This window comes from Pantherophis guttatus, chromosome 5, assembly GCF_059756535.1.
Source record: "Pantherophis guttatus breed Tessera chromosome 5, ASM5975653v1, whole genome shotgun sequence".
Taxonomy (NCBI): domain Eukaryota; kingdom Metazoa; phylum Chordata; class Lepidosauria; order Squamata; family Colubridae; genus Pantherophis; species Pantherophis guttatus.
Genome location: NC_142067.1, coordinates 52,888,083 through 52,911,299, shown reverse-complemented (window position 1 = coordinate 52,911,299; position 23,217 = coordinate 52,888,083). Strand labels below are relative to the sequence as shown.

At 37.9% G+C, this 23,217-nt stretch overlaps 2 protein-coding genes across 3 annotated transcripts in view; one reads left to right on the top strand and one right to left on the bottom strand.

The window, feature by feature from the left end:
* The window catches only part of CLIC6 (CLIC family member 6), a 31,078-nt gene extending 25,324 nt beyond the window's left edge, over nucleotides 1-5,754 (bottom strand). Inside the window, exon 1 of the mRNA XM_034439630.3 lies at nucleotides 5,643-5,754. The gene's annotated coding sequence lies outside the window, so the exon portion shown is untranslated. The remainder of the gene's footprint in view (nucleotides 1-5,642) is intronic.
* A 19-nt stretch (nucleotides 5,755-5,773) lies between these two features.
* RCAN1 (regulator of calcineurin 1) overlaps nucleotides 5,774-23,217 on the top strand; it is a 29,769-nt gene continuing 12,325 nt past the window's right edge. Inside the window, exon 1 of one of the 2 annotated variants that reach the window (XM_034439765.3) lies at nucleotides 5,774-6,174. In XM_034439765.3, coding sequence (XP_034295656.1) covers nucleotides 5,878-6,174 — 297 coding nt within the window. In that variant the 5' untranslated portion in view covers nucleotides 5,774-5,877. Of the gene's footprint in view, nucleotides 6,175-22,560; nucleotides 22,886-23,217 lie in introns of those variants that run through there. The other variant, XM_034439852.3, reaches the window with a different exon arrangement.

Below are 23,217 nucleotides of genomic sequence, written 5' to 3'. Positions count from 1 at the left end.
TATACTGTATAGTAATTATCAGATACTACAATTCCACCATTTTTTTTTTTTTTTTTAATTTGATTTATATGCCGCCCTTCTCCGGAGACTCAGGGCGGCTTACAATGTGCTCAGCAATAGCCTTCATCCTTTTGTATATTTATACAAAGTCAGCTTATTGCCCCCACAAACTGGGTCCTCATTTCACCTACCTTAGAAAGGATGGAAGGCTGAGTCAACCTTGAGCCTTGGCGAGATTCGAACCCTGCAGTAATTGCAGGCAGCTGGTCTTAATAAGCTTAATAACAGGGTGCCTTAAACCCCTGTAGTACCAAGGCTCTTGGTTTTTAAGTCTTGATGATTGACTGATTGATTACGTGCCATAAAATTGTTCTTGACTCTTGGTGACCAAAAATATTTTCTCCATGGTGATTTGTCCCTAACCTGATGCTTCAGCACTTTCAGTGGTGCACTGATGGTTACTACAATTGAATATAGAGTAGGGCTGTCAAACTCCCAGCCCACAGGCTGGATGCATCATGCGCTGGCCACGCCCATGCCCAGTTTAGCAAAGGGGAAAAAAGTCCCGATACATCACATGACATCTTGATGTGAGTTTGACATCCCTGATCTAGAGCAAGGACCTTTCCAACAGGAGGCAGGATCACAGAGGACCTTATCCACTTTTTCTAGATTCACAGGCTCAAATACAGTATCTCCCTGATAATATTACAGGACACCAGCATGTCAATTGCTTGGATTTTAACCATCAACTTTCCAGCTTTTAGCAAATATGAGCAACTTTATCTATGAAATGTCTGACCAGTGGTTCACATTTCTTCCAACCATTCATCTGCACTACAAAAAAACCCCAATGCTGATGGCCTTATGCAATGATGTTATAGAAGTACCTTCACTTCACTATCTTTAATCACCATTTCATAGGCTCATAATTGTATGTGATTATCATCAGTAATAGTAGAGCAAATGCAGAAAAAAGAAGTGAAAAAGTAAGAGGAAAAAGAATAGTGGTTCAAACAACAGGCAAATAAGTTGAAAATTGGAATAGGTAGCTTGATAACGTGTATATATGATAATTAAACAGATTTTCTCCTTCAGATCCATATTGAACAATTATACCATATTTTTTATATTTCCTCTGCATTTTGGATAACTAGATATTAAGTGGATAAGATTAAACAAAGGTATATTTATCAAACTGTACATTATTATAGTTTGTAAATTTAAATGCATTTTGTAGAACAGCTGTGCCTGGTCATATTTGTATGTAGATTATCAGATTTCTAACACATAGGAAGCAGCAGGTGAAATTAGGTAAAATCATATCAAATACCTGTTCAATTAGCACAGGTGTGTCCCATGTGCTCTCTCCATTACTCTTTTCTCTCTTTCTACCAATGACTGCATATTAGTACATTAAAGTACTGAAGTTTGCAGATTATAATGAAGATGGTGATGAATCTGCATATAGATGGGAGCAGTAGTGGGTTCCACTTACCTTCGCTACTGGTTCGGAACTGTGAGTGTGTGCATGCATGCATGCGTGTGCTTCACTCATGCACAGTGCTGTGCATGCGCAGAACCTTCTGTGCATGCGCAGAGCATCCGTGATGATGTCTGGGCGGGTGGGTGGAGCCACCCACTGCCACCACTACTGGTTCATTCGAACCAGGATGAACCGGTAGAAACCCACCACTGGATGGGAGGTTGAACAACTGGCCCTGTGGTGCAGCCAGAACAATCTAGAACTGAACACACTTAAAACTGTAGAGATGACAGTAGATTTTAGGAGGAGCCCTCCCAAACTTGGGCTGCTGCTGGTTCGGATGTGTTCGGTTGCCATCTGCTCCGGCACTATTCTGTCCTATATCACCATGTTTTTGAAGCCGCGTGCATGCACGGAAGACATGCACGCGCTCACATTTTCAGTGCTGGGCGAAACGGTTGTTACAACCGGCAGCTCTGAGCTCTCTTACAATATTGGGCAACACAGTATCAACAATAGAGACCTTCAAGTTTCTGGGTTCTATAATCTCCCAGGACTTGAAATGGACACCTAACGTTAGAACCATCATTAAAAGGCACAACAAATAATGTCCTTCCTGTGTCAACTCAGAAAGCACAGACTGCCCAAGGAGCTGCTGAAACAGTTCTATAGAGGAATTATTGATTCTATCCTTTGTACTTCTACAGCTGTCTGGTGTTGTATATAGCAACTAAACAGGACAGGCACAGACTTCAAGGGATAGTTAGGACTGCAGAAAAAACAACTGCAACCAGCCTTCCTTCCTTTGAGGACCTGTATACTGCACAAGATAGAAAGAGAGCTGAGAAAATATCTACAGACCCCTCACATTCTGGACACAAACTGTTTCAACTTCTCCCCTCAGGATGCCACTACAGGGCATTGCATGCCAAAACAATTAGACACAAACACAGTTTTTTCAGTGGTGGGATCCTTCCGGTTTAACAATCGGTTTGGTGATCGTGCGCTATGCATACGCACCAGGTGAGCACCAGACATGCGCTACACGCGCATGCACAGTTCAATGAAAAATCACCTTCTGCGTTAGTGCTAGGGAATTAAAAGTTGAGGTGTGGCAATCTGCTCTGTCACTAATCAGCTGTGAAGATAAAGGTAAGTAAAGCACAGGGGTGGGTAGGCGGGCCCAGCTGATCATCAGAATCACTTCATCCCAGCTGATAGTCGGAGCTACCAGTTTGCCCAAACTGGTCCGAAGTGGTAGAATCCCACTCCTGAGTTTTTTCCCCCATGCCATCACTCTGCTAAATACATAATTCCCACAGCACTATCTATACCTAAGGATATCTAACCATGAAGCAGGACAATGTTATTATTATTATCCTTCTCATCCTTCCTATTACCTACTCCTATTGGTATGTTACAATTATCACTTCATTGATTATATCTTATGATTTTAGATTACAGAGTTGGAAGGGACCTTGTAGGTCATCTAGTCCAACCCCCCACTCAAGCAGGAGACCATACACCATTTCTGACAAATGGCAGCCCAATCTGTTCTTGAAAGTCTCCAGTGATGAAGCTCCCACAACTTCTGAAGGCAAGCTGTTCCATTGGTTGATTGTTCTATCAGAAAATTTCTTCTTATTTCTAGGTTGAATCTCTCCTTGATCAATTTCCATCCATTATTCCTTGTCTGGCCTTCAGATACCTTGAAAAATAGCTTGATTTATTATTGTATCTTATGATTTATGACTTTCTTGTTTGTATTTGTATATACTGAGAGTTTATGTACCAGAGATAAATTCCCCATGTGTCCAATCACACTTGGCCAATGAAAAATATTCTATTCCGTTCCGTTCCATTCTGTCCCATTCTATACTAGCCCCTCTGGCATAAACAAAATTTCATTTGTTTGTATACTTCACCAACTACCACTAGATGGTAGTATTTGATCATCCATGATATTCTGATAGTCTGAATGTTTATCCAATTTAAGCTTCTCTCACTCCAATTTGTTTTCTCTCTGCACTGAAATCTGCCTGAGTTGCTTCAAAATAAACATATTAAGGTTCATGTTTAAGGTTCATTACAGGTTTTATTAATAATTTGCAAGATAATTATATTTATATCTACAGCATTCCAGAAGAATCAATATTCCTTTGGCATTAGTATCTAATAATGTAGTACATATTATTCTGAATTAAGAAAAGTCTCAATATTTTCCTCAGATAACATCAGATTTGGTGATCAGACGTCCCACAGATATCTTTGAAGTGCCTCTGTCCAGAATGCTTACTTAAATATTAAGAAATACTAATACAATGATTTATCGGAAGAAAATAGCCAGAATGAGGTATCAGATGGAAATAAATGATATTTGATGTCTAGAAAAGAACAAAATATTGAATTTCTGTTGTTGCTTCATTCTTCAGTTTTCATTCTGTATCATCTAAGCATGCTTATCTTGAACGTTGCATTCCCTTGATTTCTTTTTTTAAAAATTTAGAAGTGTATCTGTATAATTGATGACTGGAGGCTAATCATTCTTTCTTATCCCAATCCAGTTCACTCTGCTGTTGTAGGGTTAAAGGGAAAGGAGCTCTTTTGAGAAAAAGTAGATAGAAATCTCAGTAAAGAAACAAATTTAGTTGCTTCTATTTGTAAGCTTCATATACCCTGCCTTAAAGAAACGAACAAAAAAAAGTATCCCTATTTAACAGAGGCAGACTTTGATAAAACACATTTGCTGCCTCTGGTAGATTTTTATGCAATAAATGCCTGAATGTGGAATCTTGAGTTGGGACACATTTATGTCAGCATATAGGCCTCAATATAATTCACAGATGCCTTCTTCCATTATATGTACATAAAAACTGATGGGCATTTGGTTTCCAGAGTAGTCAGGCTCTCATCAGAGCTCCACGCTTGTTCCCTGGCAACTGCTAAGGCTTACTGCCTCAGATACCTAGACTTCATGATTTGTAGCCATGGATTTAACTACATGTACCTTATTTTTATTCCATCCAATTAAAAAAAACACCTATGTCTTAAAACTATTCAAACTGATTGCCATTATTCCCTTCTCTCTACCCTTCCTATAGTCATAGAAACTATGTCCCAAAGGTGCTTTTCCAAAAGGCAACTGGACTTTCTTGGTCTTTACGACTTGAGCTGATGAACTGAGGAAACTTCTTGGATGAGAAGCAAAACATTTTCAAGGGAAAAACAACAAGAAGAAAGCCAAGTTGCCTTTTGGGAAAGTACCTTTGGGACAACCATGACCTAGATAATTGAGGATCTCCATAGACACAGGGACTATGATGCAGTCTTTATGGATTATGACCAGGGACACCCAGGATCAACCCTATGCCAAGGAAACTCACTTGCCAAGTGACTTGGCTCTTAGCTCTAACCTACCTCACATAGTTATTGTTGTGGGAATACAAGAAAAGGAGATGCAAAATAAGGTAAGATACAAAAATGTCAGCCACAATTTGGAGGAAACACTACTATTCTCTCTGTGCTATGCCAATGATTTTCAACCTATGGTCCGCGGATCCCTGGGGGGGGCGCAATGTCATCACAGGGGGTCCGCAAAGACTTGAAGAAATGTTAGTTAAGTCTTGGGAGTCCATGGGCATGGTCTGTGGCCACAAAAGGAATTTAAAGGGGGTCGCTAGTTGAAGAAAACGTTGAGAACCACTGTGCTATGCAGTTGCTCCCAAATGAGTGAGGGTAAGGACTGCAATCTAATCATTGTAACCGAGCGTCTTTACAAAAAGCTGTTGTAGTGAACACTATATAGCACCCCAAGAAGGATGTTTATCTTTGTAAGTGTATTTTCAGGCAATGACCAACGTTTGAAAACAGCCTTACAGTATATGGAAAATGTTTGAACGGTTGTCTCGATCACGTTAGGTTAAGAACTAGACAAATAATTTAAATGCAGCCTTAAGCCTCAATAATATGGCCTACACAGGCTACAAAACGCCTTTCCCATTCATCTAAAAAAAAGCCTTCGGGATTCTAATTACTGCGTCTATGCAACGAAAGCGAAGGAGATTCTCGCTGCAGGACGCAGGAGACCAACGCTACGCTCTTCGCAAAGCAGGGGACCGAGAAAGGGGCGGAGAAGCAAAGTGGGCAGTGCCCTCACCTAAAATGGTTGTTGTGGAGCCGAGACGCTTCACGATAGGTAACCTGTTGAAGTAAAGTCCAGGAGTTTGATTGGCTCGGGACAGGCCTTGACGTGACGCCCATTCGACCTCAGGGGCCGAGGGGGTTAATTTTGGGAGGGCGGCGACGACGCTAATCCGTGTTTCTTCCTACCTCAGCAGGGCCCAACCCGAGCGACTGTGTTGCCACCCACTGACTCCTCCCCTCCCCTCGGCATGGAGGATCGGGGGGGCGACTGGGAAGAGCAGCAGGAGCCGTACGAGGAAGAAGGCGGCCAAGGCGAGAAGTCGGCTGCGGCAACCGCAGAAGACGCAAAGGCAGCAGGTCCCGTTGGCGAAACGCAGCCAGAAAGCAACGAAAAGGCGGCGGAGCGGGAGGTGAAAACGACGGTGAAGCTTGATTCAGACTGGATCTTCGTCGACATGGAGACGGTCTCGCTGCACGATCTGCCCCATGCGCTGATCGCCTGTAACCTGCCGCTGGCCGTCTTCTTCGCCGATGGCCCCTGCAGGGTGGGTGAACCGACGGGAAAGGCGAGCGGGTGGGGAAAGGAGGGGTGGAGAAGCTGCCTCGCTTGCCGAGCGCGGCGGCGGGCGAGTGGCCGGTCGTGTGTAGTAGGCGCGTGCTTAGGGTTGTCTGCCCGCGAGAGAACCGACAGATCAGGCCGAGAGGAGGATCGTGGCCTCGAGAGAGCGGCCGAAGGGCCGGCCTGACCGCCGTCCAGGAAAGCCAGCCGCGGTTGTAGATACTGGCCCCACAGGAGGTGAACATCTGGAAGGCGGTAGAGCTGCTGCCGTGGACCAGGAACGCAGCACTTGTGAAATAAGGGGTTGGCGGCCGAAAGGGTCTTTTCCGTGGTTGTGTGAATATTCTCTGCGGGAGCGTTTATGCCCTTCGGAAAAAGAAGTGAGCCAAGGACGCCTGAAATCCTCGCTTGAACATTCTTAAGGCAACAGTTTGGTTGGTTTAGATGTCAGCTGCTCATTCTGCGTGGATGGTGTTCACCCAGGAACATCTTAACGATTTGAGTTGGATAAGAATCTTTTGACTCCTCACATAGTTAGGAAGGGAAAAACAGCTGGGCAAAATAGGATGCCCAGAATGCTATGGCTGCATCACCAAGAAATCTTTGAGCTTTCTAATCTTGGCATTCCTTCTTGGATGAAATGAATGTAATATCATCTCTTCTATGCTTATTTTTTAATTTTTCCAGCTAGATTAGATTCTAGTAGGTGCATCGATAATTTGTCACCTTGCATTGGAAAGTTATAGATTGGTTCTCACCTCATTAAGAATTGGAAATTAATGTGCTGACCACTTCTGGATATCCTACATTGCTACTTCAGTGGAGGGAGAATACAGTGGAGCAGTTATTTGCCAAATAAATATGTTTATGTTATTCAGTGTAAAAAAAAAGATCTTTTTTTTAAAATTTGATTTATATGCCGCCCTTCTCCGGAGACTCAGGGCGGCTTACAATGTGCTCAGCAATAGCCTTCATCCTTTTGTATATTTATACAAAGTCAGCTTATTGCCCCCACAAACTGGGTCCTCAATTTACCTACCTTAGAAAGAATGGAGGGCTGAGTCAACCTTGAGCCTTGGCGAGATTCGAACCTGCAGTAATTGCAGGCAGCTGTTCTTAATAACCAGCTTAATAACAGGGTGCCTTAGACCACTGTACTACCAAGGCTCTTAATTGAAGTTAATCTTCAATTAACTTTTTGGATACTGTTGCCATTGTAAATGATATGACCCTTCCACTTGCTAAGTTATTAATTATCAATCCAAAACTATTCATGATCATACGCCCTCATGATATACCATTACAATGTGTAAAAAAAAAGAGAGTCTACTTTAGTGTTGCTTTACCATTTAATCAACTTTTGTCAATTCATGTTCTCTGGCTTTTGCTGAAGAAGTACACACTAGCTTCTATACACCTTTTTTTGCCCTGTAATACTGCTGTCTATCCTGCTTCCAGATTAATATCTGAGAAATTTTCCATCTAATTTTGCAAGCCACTTTTATTGTACAGTGGCTCATGAATATTTTAAGAAATTACCTTTCATGTTTGTATCCTTTTGGTAGAATAGAAAATAATACACACTACCTTTTCTCCCCAGGAAAATATGCTCAGGAGTTTAGCTGAACAGAATGGCTCTAGCCCTCAGATACATTATTTAAGGAAATTAGAATAGGACGGTTATCATCTCCCCTCCCATCAGAATTAAAAGACCCATTGCTGTCAATATTTTGGTGGTTGCAAAACCCTAAAAATAACGCCTAGGCAGCAAATTAGAGTGGCCTTGAATCCATATGAATCAAAGACCTTTTTGTTCACCTTAAAAACCTTGTGACCATACACTTAGATTGCAAAAATCAGTAGGGAGAAAAAAGTGGAGGAGTGAGGCATCAATTTCATACAAATTCCTGGCTTCTAGCATACCACTTCATGCTTCTTACCAGTGAGTGTTCTGAAGAGATTTTTCTAAATCAATATTTTGGTTTCCATATAATTACTTTAAAACAGCTCACTCTACTGCTTAGAAGACTAAGGTTCTAAGAAAGTACCTAAAATGTACTCTGAGCCAGTAAACATTTTTATATTCTTTAATTAGAATGTAAAAGACTATTTTAAAAACCTTGGAAACCTTAAATAAGCCACAGTACAGAAATGCTGTATTGTTAACAATACCATGCTGTTCAAGACTTAAAAATGAAATAATGCCTGGGTCGACCACAAGAGGGTGAAATAACACCACTTGGTTGGTAAATTGTCTTCCAAAGAAATTGATTTAAAAACCCAGTTTTTATAAAACCTGGAAGTTTAGTAGAATATTTACTTTCTTTGAAAATTATTCTTCAGAAATTTCTATTACATATCCATATCCATCCATGTGTCTGTGTGTGTGTATGTATGTTTATATATATATATATATGCATACACACACACACACAAATATATACATGCACACATATTTATATATACACACACACAAACAACTACATATATACATATACATACCAGAGGTGGTATTCAGCAGGTTCTGACCAGTTCTGGAGAACCAATAGTGGAAATTTTGAGTAGTTCAGAGAACCGGTAAATACCACCTCTGACTGGTCCCACCCCCATCTATTCTCTGCCTCCCAAGTCCCAGCTGATCGGGAGGAAATGGGAATTTTGCAGTAACCTTCCCCTGGAGTGGGGAGGGAATGGAGATTTTACAGTACCACGCCCACCATGCCATGCCACACCCACCAAGCCACGCCCACAGGACTGGTAGTAAAAAAAATTGAATCCCACCGCTGATAGGTGTATATGTATGTATGTGTGTGTGTGTGTGTGTGTGTATATATATATATATATATATATATATGTGTGTGTGTGTGTGTGTGTGTGTGTGTGTGTGTGTATCATTTATTTGTTCCAAAGAAGAAAGCTTTCAGAACTGTTTAATTTAATTTTTATGTATTTAAAGTTTAAAACACTCAATAGCAGAGGCTCTCAGTCAAACTGGAAAAATATTTAGCCATAAAATGGTTGTTTATAGCACTGTAATCCAGAGGTTTTTTGTTCTAGAAGCAACAATTGAAAAGAATCTAAGAAGTGAAAATGAAAGTAGTATGGGTAGTTTTTAAAGCTTTGGTGTTGTGATCAGCAGAGGAACTGTAAAAAACATGAAAAGAAGTAGTGATGGAATACAACATGTGTGTCAAACTCGCAGCGTCATTTTGCTGTCACGTGACGTTTCGTGATGTTTTTCCCTTCCCAGAGCTGGGGTGGGTGTGGCTTGCGCATAACACATCCGGTCCATGGGTTGCCAGTTTGACACCCCTGGAATACAGCATGAGAATGAAGGGAGAGATGGTGGGGCTTCAGGATGCTTGTGAGCAGAGCCTCTGGCAATGTTATGTTATATAAAACAGGTATGTTTTATAGTGATGTCTTCATGGGCATGGGGGATCCAGCATCATGTTTGATAGAGTACCTTGTGTTGTGGCTAATGCCATGTTTAGACAGACTGCCACCACCTGGAACTATGAGCTACCATCAAATCCAAGCCTCAACATTCAGAGATTGTCTTGATTTAATGAGATGAAGTGATAGAAGGAAGACCTGTTGCTGATCATAAACCCAAAGTATATATCTGGACATAATTAGGAGCTTTACACCTCCAGAGAAATAGTAAGAGTGGCAGAATACCAATATGTTTCTGTAGCAATTTCATCCATACATTGTTTAGAATTAATTGTAATTTTGGCTAATAGTTGGCTGGTCAAAATATGTTGACACTGACTTTTTTGTAGAGTCATCTGATTTTGATTCAAACTTATTGATAGAGAAAATAGGTTTTAGTTCTGCCCCCATGGACTAAATCTCTTCCTATCCACTTTGTCAAAATTGTCAGGGAAATAACACAGGTTGAAGCTGTGGTGAATTTTTCTTTGGTAATGAGGGCGATTCCACCTTTCTGCAAGAGGCAGTGAAAACCAGCTGTTATCCAGAGAAATTCTGGTGTGTTTCTTTTGGGGTAAAGGTGGTGGGACAGAACTGTATAGGGGTCTTGATGAAGCAAATTATATGAATCTTTGCTAGTTGGGATTCAGTCCAGTGTATGCCTCTGAGACTGCAGTGGTTGCTCTTGTTGTAATGGATCTTGAATGAGGTGAATAACTATGATGACATTGATGGAGATAATGGAAGCTCTGCAAAATTGAATGTATGTCCTTATACATTGCAATCCGAGGCTATCAATGAGTTTGGGCCCTTGGTCGGACCGCTCACTTGTGTTCTTGTAATCTGGTGGTTGGCTGTCTCCCCATCTGTCCTACATAGCCATAGGACTAATCTATGCAGGGGCTCTGGTAGATTACATTGGAAGTATCTCCCACCTTCAAGCAATCTTAAAGATCATTTGGAGGTGGGAGATACTTCTAATGTAATCTATTGGATCCCCTACATGGATTGCCCCTGTGACTATGTAGGAGAGATGGGGAGGAACTAACCATCAGATTGCAACAACACAAGTGAGCGGTCAGACGAGGAGACTCAAACTCGTTGGTAGCCTCACACTGCAATGAACAAGGACATACATTCAATTTTGCAGCTACTAAGATTGTTGGACAAGCAGGCACAAAAACAGCCAGGGAAGTGATTGAAGCCTGGGAAACGGGTCCCTTGTCAGTCAATATGCTGATTTACCACCAGTTTATCAAGTACTTAAGAAGTGAGGGCTTGGCAGCACAAGGAAACAATAGCCAACAACTTAATAGCCAACCATCAACACCCCAGTCAACATCAAAAAAGCCACATACAACAGGCATCATATAAATACCATACACAGAATAGTCCAAAGCACACACACTGCTAGAGAGAAGTTCCTGAAGATGGGCTCTAGCATGAGTCCAAAAGCTCAGAAGACTAAACCTCTGGTCCCAAAAACCAACCTGATTGGATCCTGCATATGATACCTCTTTTGTGGGAGCACCATTATTTACTGATTGGCTTCTAGGTTCAATTAAAGATGCTAGCCCAATTCAAGTGAATTCTGTTGATTCAATAACACATCTTATAGGTGCTGCCCCCAGGGAAAGTTGGCCAGAGGGAGCCTTGGAAATAAGCCTTCTTGGTGAAGGCTCAAGCCTTATTCTGGTATCGTTTATCCTCAGAGACAAGTATGGTCTCATCCCTATTGACATTTCAGAGGGAAATAGTTAAGATCTAGCTCTCCTGTGGAATAATGGGTGTTTCAGCTGTGGAGGAGAATGAGTCTGCCCATTGTTGGCATTTATTTTATTTATTTTAAATGTTTAAAAATAGTTTTTGACAAGTATTTTGGGGAATATTTTCAAATTATAATGAAAATAATAATATGGGAGTATTACAGAGAAATGATGAATGGAAAGTGGAAATATGTTCACTTTTAAGTCGCTTGCTTTATGTTTAAAATCTTTCCTTCCTTTTTAACTTTTTCTTTCAAACTAATCTGTCCTCATCTCTTTTATTTTTGTTTACCTCAATTTTATTGTCTAGAGATTAAAGGGATAATTGAGGAAGTCTGAAGAAATTCTCCCAAGTATCATTAACATACTTTGGATTCTTGCTTTTGCTTAAGAAAACAAGTTATTTATAGCTTTGCATTTTTTATGGTTCTAAGTTTCCATTTGAAGTTATAAGAAGATTGTTCCACTTATTTCTTTGTACCAGCTAGTCTCCATTCTTTGAGGTATCATATAACATAATAAAAGATCAATGCATAGATAGTGGGTACAGTGAAGTTCTGTTCTCTAGGGAGACATTCCTTTAATGGCACTTAATAGAATAAATGCCATAGAATAACACTTTATTATTTTAATGGCAGTGCTATACATAAAATAATGAGATTATAAGTACTTTTTTTCTGAAATGGCAAATAAGAAAAAATTATAAAAAATAAAAGTAAGATCAATACTGAAAGTTTTGAGACTAATGATAAGCAGAAAAGTTAATGCATATCAAACTATTTTAATAACATTTTATACTAAATTGTATCTAGAACTAATTTAACTCTAGCTAGAAGTGGGGGTGTGAGTGTGTGTGTAAATGTTGCCATCACACTTGCTTCAAATCGCTTTTCAAAGTCTTGACTTGTGTAATAATTTGGACAGTAGCTTTTAGCAAAATCTGGAAATGAAACAGACAACCTGGGTTGTGTCATGGCAGTCAAAGTTCCACATATGCACCTAGTGAGAAATTTCAGAGTTCCTTGCTTTTTATATTATATCAAGGTTCTCTGGATCAATAGTATGCTCCAGAAAAATAATTGCTACCAGGGTTTTAAAATTTACACAGTGTGGCAGCAGAGATCCAGAAGATTTATATATAAAGCAAAGCAGAATTTAACTCTGTATACATGAACAAAAAATGCATTGCGGCATGGAAAGTTCAAACTCTGTTCCGTGTGCAATTGCTCTTCCTGTTTCCGGCGCTCCCCTGCACGTGTGCGCGAGTGCGCTCCCGTTTCGGCACTTGGTGCCGAAAAGGTTCGTCAACACTGCTATAGAGCTAAACAAATAAACCAGAATTAGTTCTCCTTTAGCAGGTTTCAAACTTTGTGTTAAAATATTTTCTTAAAAGACCCAGAAGAAACAATTGGCTGTGAAATATAGGTAAAGGTGAAGGTTCCCCTCATACATATGTGCTAGTCGTTTCCAACTCTAGGGGGAGGTGCTCATCTCCATTTCAAAGCCAAAGAGCCCAGCACTGTCTGAAGACGTCTCCGTGGTCATGCGGCCAGCATGACCAAATGCCAAAGGTGCACAGAACACTTACCTTCCCACCAAAGGTGGTCCCTATTTTTCTACTTGCATTTTTTACGTGCTTTCGAACTGCTAGGTTGGCAGAAGTGAAATATATTTATTTAATAATTGAATTATTCCTTTCAAACAATTCTTCATTTGCATATGAGAAATTAGGAATCAGCTAAAGCAAAACAATTCAAATTACATACTTTCCCAGTCCCAGAAGAAGAGGAAAGAGAACATGCAAACTCATCAATCCAGAAACTCATGCAAAGTTCATTCCTACTTATATGCACAATATTACATTACAATGATAAAAAAACAATTAAATGCAAACATTTATCGGTAGAAGACAGAATTCCACAAGAACCAATTGTCTGACAGCAATGCACTGCTTGTTTTTCTTGTTTGTATTGCAGTTGCACATCTACTTTAGAAGTAAATAGAAATCAACTGGAAACAAGATTTGTAGGTATGATAGTATGAGAAGAAAGCTTTACAGCCTAGGAGTGGATACAGGATCACTTGAAGCACTTATGACATAACTGGCACTGACTGGTAGCAATGATGCAAGCTTGAAAATTTGATCTGTGTTATAATTAAGAACCTATTTATAGATTGGGTGTTTGTTTTAAATAGCTGCATTTCCATTTCTATGGGAAAATATAGGGCAGAGTTTGAAAAAAATAGTAAACTACATAAAAGTAATTCTTCAAAATTAAAATTAGACAAGGATTTAAGCATTTAAAATTAATTTAGTAAATATACACCTCAGTTCTAGATAATGATTCTATGCATCATGACGCTATCTTCTGAAAATCTAATTTTAAGGCATTGCAGTATGTTTGGAGTATAAATATTTCGTTATTGGAAGTTCTAGTACATTGGTATTATTGTTAGTTATTTGTGACTATCATTTGGAAATTTAAAAGAATAAACTATAATTTTTGTAGAGAAATTATCTTTGTCTTTGTCTAAATTCATTTCTGCCTAGTTAGAAAAATGGCAGCAAACTCTTTTATTTCTAGCTTCTTAACATTTGTAATTAAAGGGACCTAAAATAAAATGTATGTTAAAAGTGGTCCTAGTGATTATATTTTGTATTTTCTATTAAAGAAGGAAAAATATGAATGGATACTTTAAACAAGATATATACATCTGGATAAAGAACCAAAGCAAAAAAAAAAAATGTAAGAATGTAACTTATTTGATGAATAATTGTTCTTCCATTGAAAATGGGAAAGAATTACTAAAACAACTGAGAGTAAGACTCTGAATTCCTTTATGCTACTGAAACCATTTGCTAAACTTGCAGTGAAGACAATAGTTATCCAGCCCACAGTAATTATGCTGCATTGAACCTATAGACATACTAATATGTCACCAATATTACCAATACCAACTATCAGTCACTTTCTCTCAGCCTAACTCATCTTACAAGGTTGTTTTTGTGGGGAAAATAGGAGGAAGGTGTATTAACTATTTTCATCTCCCTGAGTTACTTGTTAAATAATAAAGGCAGGACAAAAAGAAATTATAATAACAATAATTAACATCATCAAAGAACAACATCTGCCTATCCCAGATCTTTGGAAAGGAGTTGATAGGTGGACAAAAATGCCAAATCCAGTCTAAACATCTGCTTGTGCAACCAACCTAAATAGTAATAACAGGTTTCTGTACTACAAGCTTATGTTAGTGCTGACATCAAAACCTTTTATGTTAACAATAATTGAACTTGTGGAAGCAATATAAAAATATACACAAAATTGTGTCCCAAGTGTTGTTCATGTGGCTTTTGAAAATTTTATTTAAAAGACAATATTTTTGCTAATACTGGTTAAGGCCAACGCAAATATTTGTATAATAACAAGAGGTGCTATCTTCTCAGGGATAGTAGCCCTTGAAATCTATTGCCTATTACATTAACTGTTCATTGTATGCTATAAACTGAATCACTATTTTAATATGTATTTATTATTTTGGGGTATTATAAAAATGTGAGATATAATAAAAATGAATAAATTTAAAAGGTAAAGCTCCTGTAAAACTTACTTCAGCTCCTGCTGACTCTATGGATATATCCATGTATTTTTCTTGGCAACAGTGCAAAGGTGAGCTCCCCTCTTCTTTCTCCTCCAACCCCCCCCTTTTATTGAGAATCCATGTGCACACACACATATTCCTCTCCTAATCAGGATTACCTCATTATCTTTGATTCAAGTGCTACCCTGGTACAATCCTGTTTTTTAAATAATTTGAGTTTGGCTAGGTGTCAGGATGCTACTATCTGTTGAAATAATGAGTGATGTGAATAAATGTTTAGTTATTTTTTCCTGTTATTTATAAGGTTAGTCTATTTAAACAAATATTGGTATACAAAAGGTCTGGGGGGCTTGATATTTATGCTGGTCCCCTTGTAACGGGCATACAAGTGTAAGCTAGATGCTCTTTTACAGTCTAATGTTTTAAAACTGTTACAAAGGATTATGGAAGCCAAATAAATTTTATATCAAGAGTGTAAAAACATGATTATATTCTCTGTAGCTAGCTAAAAACTGCTGGTGGGAAGGAAAAGAAAGCTATAACTAACAGCTTAGTATGTGAAGAAAGTTACAAGAGAAAATTTATTCATATATTTGTTAGATTTATATTACATTTTTGCTCAGATGTTTGGGAAGACAACAAACCTTTGAGGTACATTGGGTTAAGAGATAATGACTGGCTCAAAGTTAGTCAGCCAGCTTCCATGTTGCATGTAGCTTGAACCTGGGTCTTCCTGGTGTCAGTCCAGTACCCAAACCACTGTACCATGTTGGCCTTCCTTTTATTTTTCAGGCAAAAAACGACGATAGCTACACACATCTTCTCATTTGGAACCAATTCTTAGAGCTATTATGTGCCACCTGGAGAACTGTTAGTCTTTCACAGCTAGCCCAGAGTGAAACTAAATACAGAGGCAGGCAACCTGTAATCCAGTAACACCCGATTGCATTGTGTCACAGAAATCTGGCAACTCAATTTATGTGTTTCTTCAGTACAACTTCTAACTTTTTGTTATTGTTTATATTTTATGTTAGGAGAGGTGAGTTTAAGATTGAGGAAGGAAGTGGTTTTCTCATGAAAGCCTCCCATTCCATTCCATCCTGGAAAAAAATGGGGTGAAGAGTGATATCAAAGCATCAGTATATGATCTCCTTTGGCCTTCTGGAAGACTAGGAAGCCAAGTTGGAATTCCCAGCCCTTCATGTATTACTCAACCTTCATAAATGAAAACAGAGGAGAAAATGTCCAAGCCAGGCTGATTCTCATTTTCAAGTCAGAAAGGTGCAATTTGTTCTCCATTTATGGTTGGACTTCTGTGCCAATCATTCCTCATCCTCAAACTGATGAATTAACAAGATTAAGAGCCAAGGTGGCGCAGTGGTTAGAGTGCAGTACTGCAGCTATTTCAGCTGACTGCTAGTTCAGCAGATCAGCGAATCAAATCTCACCGGCTCAAGGTTGACTCAGCCTTCCATCCTTCCGAGGTGGGTAAAATGAGGACCCAGATTGTTGGGGGCAATATGCCATTTAGTATACTGTCTTTGGTGTAAGCCGCCCAGAGTCCTCCGAGAGTGGGCGGTATAGAAATATGAATAATAAAATAAATAAATAAATAAAGATCTGAAGGAGCTCAGGCTGCCCATCTCTGAACTTAAACAATAGATTTACATTACATTCAAATGCAGCTGTGGTGTCAGTGAACCAATGGAGTCTAAGTGATCCTTTTATCTAAAAACAATATGCCAGAGGTGTGTTTACTGTTTTAAAAAATTGTGTTTATAACTGCTAGCCACATGAACATGAAGTAGACGTTTGCTTTTTTGCATAGTCCCAATTGTTTGCATCAATTGGGACTATGGGATTGAGAGGCATTACTGATAGTTACTCATGCCCTAGTCATCTTCTGTTTGGATTACTCTAATGGGCTCTGCGTAGGGCTACCAACGGCCCTTTGCAAATTACAAAGTATTGATCCAGGAAATGAGGATTGTGTTCCAATATCCCCAGCAATGATTGTGCATCTTTAGGAATTGAATTGGCTGCCAGTCAGATGCTAGTTGCAATTCAGGGTGCTAATTGTAAATAACAAATATAAAAGGCAAAAACATACATACATTACCACAAAAATTCACAATGAATAATGGAAAGAGTAGCTATTATGATGGGAATAATGCAGTCTCTGGTTAATACTTTGGAGAATTTGTAATTAGAACTACAACTCATGTATAACGGTCTTCAAGGAAATATTTCATGGTTTTTCTATAGAAAGAGCAGTTTGTATGAGAAGATTTCCAAGATGTGTGGAAACTGGAATATATTGTAAAGCACATACGGAAAGTGATTTCCATTCTATTGGTATCAGGAAACAGACTTTCCATAGTATTATACCATTCAGGTGACTCATTTAAAAAGACTCTTCACAAGTTATTGGCCAACTTTCCAATTTATTATAATTTTCCAGCAATCCATTCTTGGGTACAGCTTTCCATGCTTAGGTTTTTCCTCAAACAGGAAACTTTCATGAGTGTTAAGGAAAGCACAAACAGGGTTTGGTTATTAATTAACCTAGGAAAATTATGCGGAGCTATTTTTGAGAGATTAAAAGCTTCTGGGGCTGTTCTTTAAATATCTGAAGTTATGGTTCTACTACTACACTTCTAGCGCTCAAATTTAGTGTAGTGGTTAAGGCACCAAACTAGTAATTGGGCAGTCATGAGTTCTAGTTCAGTCTTGGGCATGAAGCTAGCTGGATGACTTTGGCTCAATCATATTGTCTCAGTCCTAGGAAGAAAACAATGGCAAACCACTTCCAAAAATCTTGCAAAAAACTCTGCATGGATTTGTTCACTTAGCCACCAGAATCAAGACTGACTCAAAGGCACATATACACAATCCTCCTCTAATTGACTTTATTCATTTTCATGAAACATATACATTCAGGTATATCCTGCCAAACAGTTCTGGGTTTACCAAACTCCAGAATACGTCAGTTGTTCCAAATTTCATATGAAGCAAAATGAAAATGGGATAGGTAGACCATGGTTGGTGTATATGAACACTTTCTTTTCTCCTCTCCCAAGCAAATCCCTAATTAGGTGTCCTTGAGTCAAGCTCAGCTTCTGGTGACAGCATGCTTGCCATCTTAGTGCCATTACTTCTGCAGTTTAATGTCTATATCAAAATTGGCCCCATAGTTGAATCTGAACTTTATTTTGTGAGATCAAATTGACCAATTGTAAGGTATGTTGGGAGAATGGTCAAGCAGCAACTGAAGCATCTACCAACCTATTTTTTTTGAAAATATGGATCTTTTATTTAAAAGAATATTTCTATATGATGAAATCTTGTTTCGATGAATGTAAGTGGACCAAAGTCGTAATGAATTCCCAGTGATAATTCTGATGAAAAACATCAGTCCTTGATTTGAACTAAGTATATTATGTTAAAGAAGGTTACTTCAAAACATATTTTGTTTTGAACTGTTGTGGTTCAGAGAATGTTTGCTACTTCAGTTGTCTTCTGATAAGATTAAATTCTGTGAATACTGCTTGTTCTAATGCAAAGTTCTGAAAATTCTGGTTGGAGTCAAATCTTTTTTTTAATCTTAGATTCATTCATTTTGGACTTTTCTATTGTGATTCATGTAACAATAGGTTCCTAGCTTTTTATTTCCCCTTGGAATTGCGTAATTCAGGTGGAAGGGCTGGTATAGAACACAATTCAGGCTGTTCTGTGCTAGTTAAACTAGTCATCTATTTCTTCCAGGCCATGTCCTCAGTGCTGTTTTAATCTTCAAAGCTTCTCTTTATTTTTTATCTCAAGGACCATCTATGACCATCTTATTATTATTAATTTTGTAGACTGTTTTCCTAATGCCATCTTTTGGCAAGTACAGACAGCAATAGTCTAGATGAAGGATTTTAATAATAACCATTGTGAAATTTTAGAAGCCACCAGTAGAACTGGCAGCTCACTTTTTCCAGGAACTAAAAGATTTGTTTATTTAAGTAACCTTTTTGGGGAGAATGGTATTTGGTTATTTAATTCGATATACTGGATTTTTAAAAACTGTATTTGTTACGGTGGCTTCCAAATCAATTTCAAAATGTAGATAGCAATAATAAAAACTTAACTATCAATCTACAACTGAGAATTAAAGAAATGCCAGAGCACAGTGTAATGCCATATAAAGCTAATCAGTTTAGATTTGATAAGTAATCACACGGGAAACCACTTCAAAATCCCAGTTTTGAATCCCAGAGTTTCATGATAGAAGAAATATTAAAAGTTGTATTTTAGGTTTCAATGGCAAAGTTGATAAGATGCTGTTAAGCTTTGTATTATTTATATAAAGTAAATTTCCAGCAGTTTTATTTTTAAAAGATTTCAAAGATAACAGATTGTGAAAGATTGATTTAATGTTGATTGTGATTTCTCATAATCTCAAAGCTGGTATAATTTTGTAATGATTGAAATAATTTTGTGTGCTTCATGGAGCTTTATGGAGCAGCTGGGAGAATAAATGGAATTTGTGATGAATTATTTGCAATGTTTTTCCATGAAATTTATAGCTATTGCTTTTTAAATCTTCCTCCCCCAAACAAAATCTAGAAAAATTCACTTTCTTTCAATGCATAAACCTTCACAATTCAATTTTTGCTATTCTTGTTATTGATACAGCATGCTAAATTCACAGAATAGTAAAAATTTAAAGCTTATAAAACCTGAAATAATAAATAATAAAGGATATGTGCCTGGTTTTGAAGATATATTAAGGTAGGCACAAGGTTAGCTTCTTGGGAAAGCAGAGGACAGCTGATGAGCCAAAGCTAAGAAAACTATCACTTTCACCTGCACTGTTATGTTTGAGAGGATTCAGAGAAGAGGCCTTTATTTCAGGGTTTGAAAAAATAAATATGGAAAAATTAAACCTAAAAACTGTAAAGATTATCATAATTTTCTTTTCTGATTTAAAATATAAATGTAATCAATAAAATGAAATGGCACTTGTGTATTTAGGGTTAGGGTTGATTATTAGCTCGTGTTTTCAAAGGGCAGTAGCCCTGATTTTAATTAATTTTAATTCTAACTACTAACTACAAACTGTTGGACAGGAAACAGGAAAGAACTGTAATTCAACCAAACTGCTCCTTTAAAAGAATACCCAAATTAGATTTATTGCCCTCCATCATGTATAAATACATAAAAAGTAAAATGTACAGTCCACAAAAATGTTTAAACCTTTGTTTGAAAGATAGATTATTTATGATTTTGTTAACTAACCACTGCAAAACCTTTGTTAAGGTCAAATATAAATCCAAAATGGGAAAAAATGCATTCTATAAAGTAATATGTAGAAAAGGGAAGGAAAATGCAGAAACATAGATTTGGATCCAAAGGAGCTATTCTGCTTTTGAGTCCAGTGGCATTTCCATAAACTGTACTGTTTGTATATATTGGGATGAGTATAGAGAGGGAGAATAAATATTATTTTCTTCGCTCTCTAGGTAATTTCTAGCCATTTGTGGGGAAGCTTAATTTTGTCATCAAATTAAATTAATGTTTGCAATAAAGCTTAAAGTGTACAATATGAAGATAATGCTAATTAAAAGTAATTTATCTTTCATTTTAAAAATTATGGTTTTAGGTTAATTCTGAAAATAGCATGTTATCACTATCTAATGAAACACAATTTCAAGTAATAGCTAGATTCTGTATTGCATGATTCCACTAATAACAACTGCCTTCTCCAAAGCCAAAATTTGATATTCTCCACAGTAGATCAAAGGACTTGTCAGCAAAAAATTGCAAGGATAGTGAAATAAAATTGCAACTAGCTAATAGATCACATATATGTGTGTGTGTGTACACTTAGGCTTCATATAATAAAAATAGGCAAGAGGTTTTGGGTGAGAGTATCTATTTCAGTTTTGAAATGTTTCTAGAGAAGGCTTAGGTAGATTTTATAATATTTAATATTATTTGTAATTGATTTTTTTCCTTTTAATAAGGCTCACTTTTGTAATTCGTCTACTTGATCAAGTACACCTTAAAATTGTGATTGTTTTTTCCTAAGTAAACTCGAGTAACAAGAATAAGGATGGAAAATGTTCTCAGAGAAACATGAATTAACGTGCCATGAATGTTTGGGTTTCAAGTGCAATGTATAAGGATAAGTTAAGTATCAGAAATGTAGGAGGACAAGAAAAATGTGTTACTGATGTTTTCTAAGGCATTAAGTAAAAGCTGTTATTTTTTTCTTAATCTTCATATATGCTAAGATTTGTTTATCTAAATGTGCCTCTAGAATTAACAGACCTGAAATTTAAACAGGTAAGTTTGTTTCTTCAATAAGGTAATATCTATCCTTCAATCAATCTGTTATGCAGAGGAATTAAAAGAAGTCTGCTGGGCTTGCGGACTGTAAACCTAAACTAGATGAAAGATTTAGATGAAATACACTAAAGACATAATTGACAACTTGCCAAAATTCATTTGTGACCAACTGAAGAGGATCTCCTCCCAAATCCCTTTGCCTTACTTTTAAATGGGCAAGCATCTTAAATTTGTCTACCTATTTCACAACAATAACCTAAATCCTATATTGAAAGCTGTAACATGATCTTAATTAAAGCTGATGGAATGCAAGTATTTCCTGTACCTTCAACTTACTTTTCTTGCATACAATGGAGAGTATTTGACGCTGCTTCAACAGCATCTTTACCTTATAATAATTGTACAGAAGTATATGATGTGATTTAAAAGCAAGTGAAACATCCCTCTGTTTTTCACAACAGTGAAACAGTGAAGGGGTATGGAATAGTAATTGTAGTGTTAAAGTGTTGGGATGGCAGATGTACATATGAGTTGCCACTTGACCAGCATCCCCCAACCTTTTGGACACCAGGGACCAAGGAGAGAGCTTTTCTGCGGATCGGAGGGGGGCATTGTTTCATGTGCTGCCTGCATCCTGCGGATGGGGGTTCACTTGATTGTGCGGCCCGATTTCTGGTATGCCACGGACAGGTGCCCAGGGGTTGGGGACCCCTGCATTTGACCACAGGCTTCATTGGATGGCATTGGGCCAGTAACTTAAAAGAAAAATGAGGCTCTTAGCCAGCATACACTTCAACTGATTTTTTTCCCTAGAATACATTTTAAAACTAGCTCAGTCATGGAAAATACAAGTTTAGGAGTGCTATATTTGTTTCATTAAGACCCGTGGGACTGAATTCTGAGTAAACATATATAGGCTTTGACTGCACAGTGACTAAGATTTGTTCTTAGTTTTCCAAAGTCTTGAAATATTTCCTGCCAGCTAATTACTGTTTATTGCAGCTAACCTTAGTCCTCAAATAGTAATTTTTTCCATCTTAAAATGGGTTGTCCTATTCAAGTGAAGAGTATGTTGCCAGAGTGCTAAATGGAGTTACTAGCAATGGAAACTATGCTGCAAGAGGAGTTGATAAAGCAGCTGGCTATGAAAACCTCAGCTGTTTTTTCCATACTCCAGAGCAAAGTTAATTAGCATAGGGAAACTGACTAACATGCTTACGTCACCTCTTTCCAGCTGAAGCTTACATTTTGTCCCTGACAGCCTGAAACTATGTGGCAGAACTTTGCTCAGGAATTTGCTGTCACGTATAGGATGCTCTAAAACTTGGGGTGTTGGGTTTTTTTGTGCTTGCCGAGGGGTTGGACTTAGTCTCTTTTATAAGCTGTCTTTCCAGTACTGTTCTGCTTCTTCAAAAAGAGTTTTTCTTGGTCTTGTGCTGAGCTCCTGGCAATCTTTACAAGAAAGCAAAAATGCATTTCAGGAACTTTGATTACATTTTTGGTTCCTTGATTGCTTGTGTTGCGGACCACAAGATTTTCAGTCAACCTGAAATTAGGGTAAGACTTTTGGATGTAAAAACTGCTTTAAGGAAAGGTTTATATTGCATGCAGGGAAATGTGAGTGTGTTGAGAATATTGAATTGGTTAGAAAGTGAAGCAAAATAACAGATGCATTGTTAACATTTTAAGGTAGAGAAACTGATGTTCCTTTGATATTTTTATGTGATTTAGAAATTTCTCATGTTATCAGATTGCAAGATGGTAAAGACTCTTAAAATATTTTGTTAATCATTTGCAAGTTCTCAAGTATTTCTGGGCAGAAGATAAAATCTTTAATGCTTCCATTGGTTATGCGCACAATGCTTCTGAGTGTGCTGGGAATGCAACAA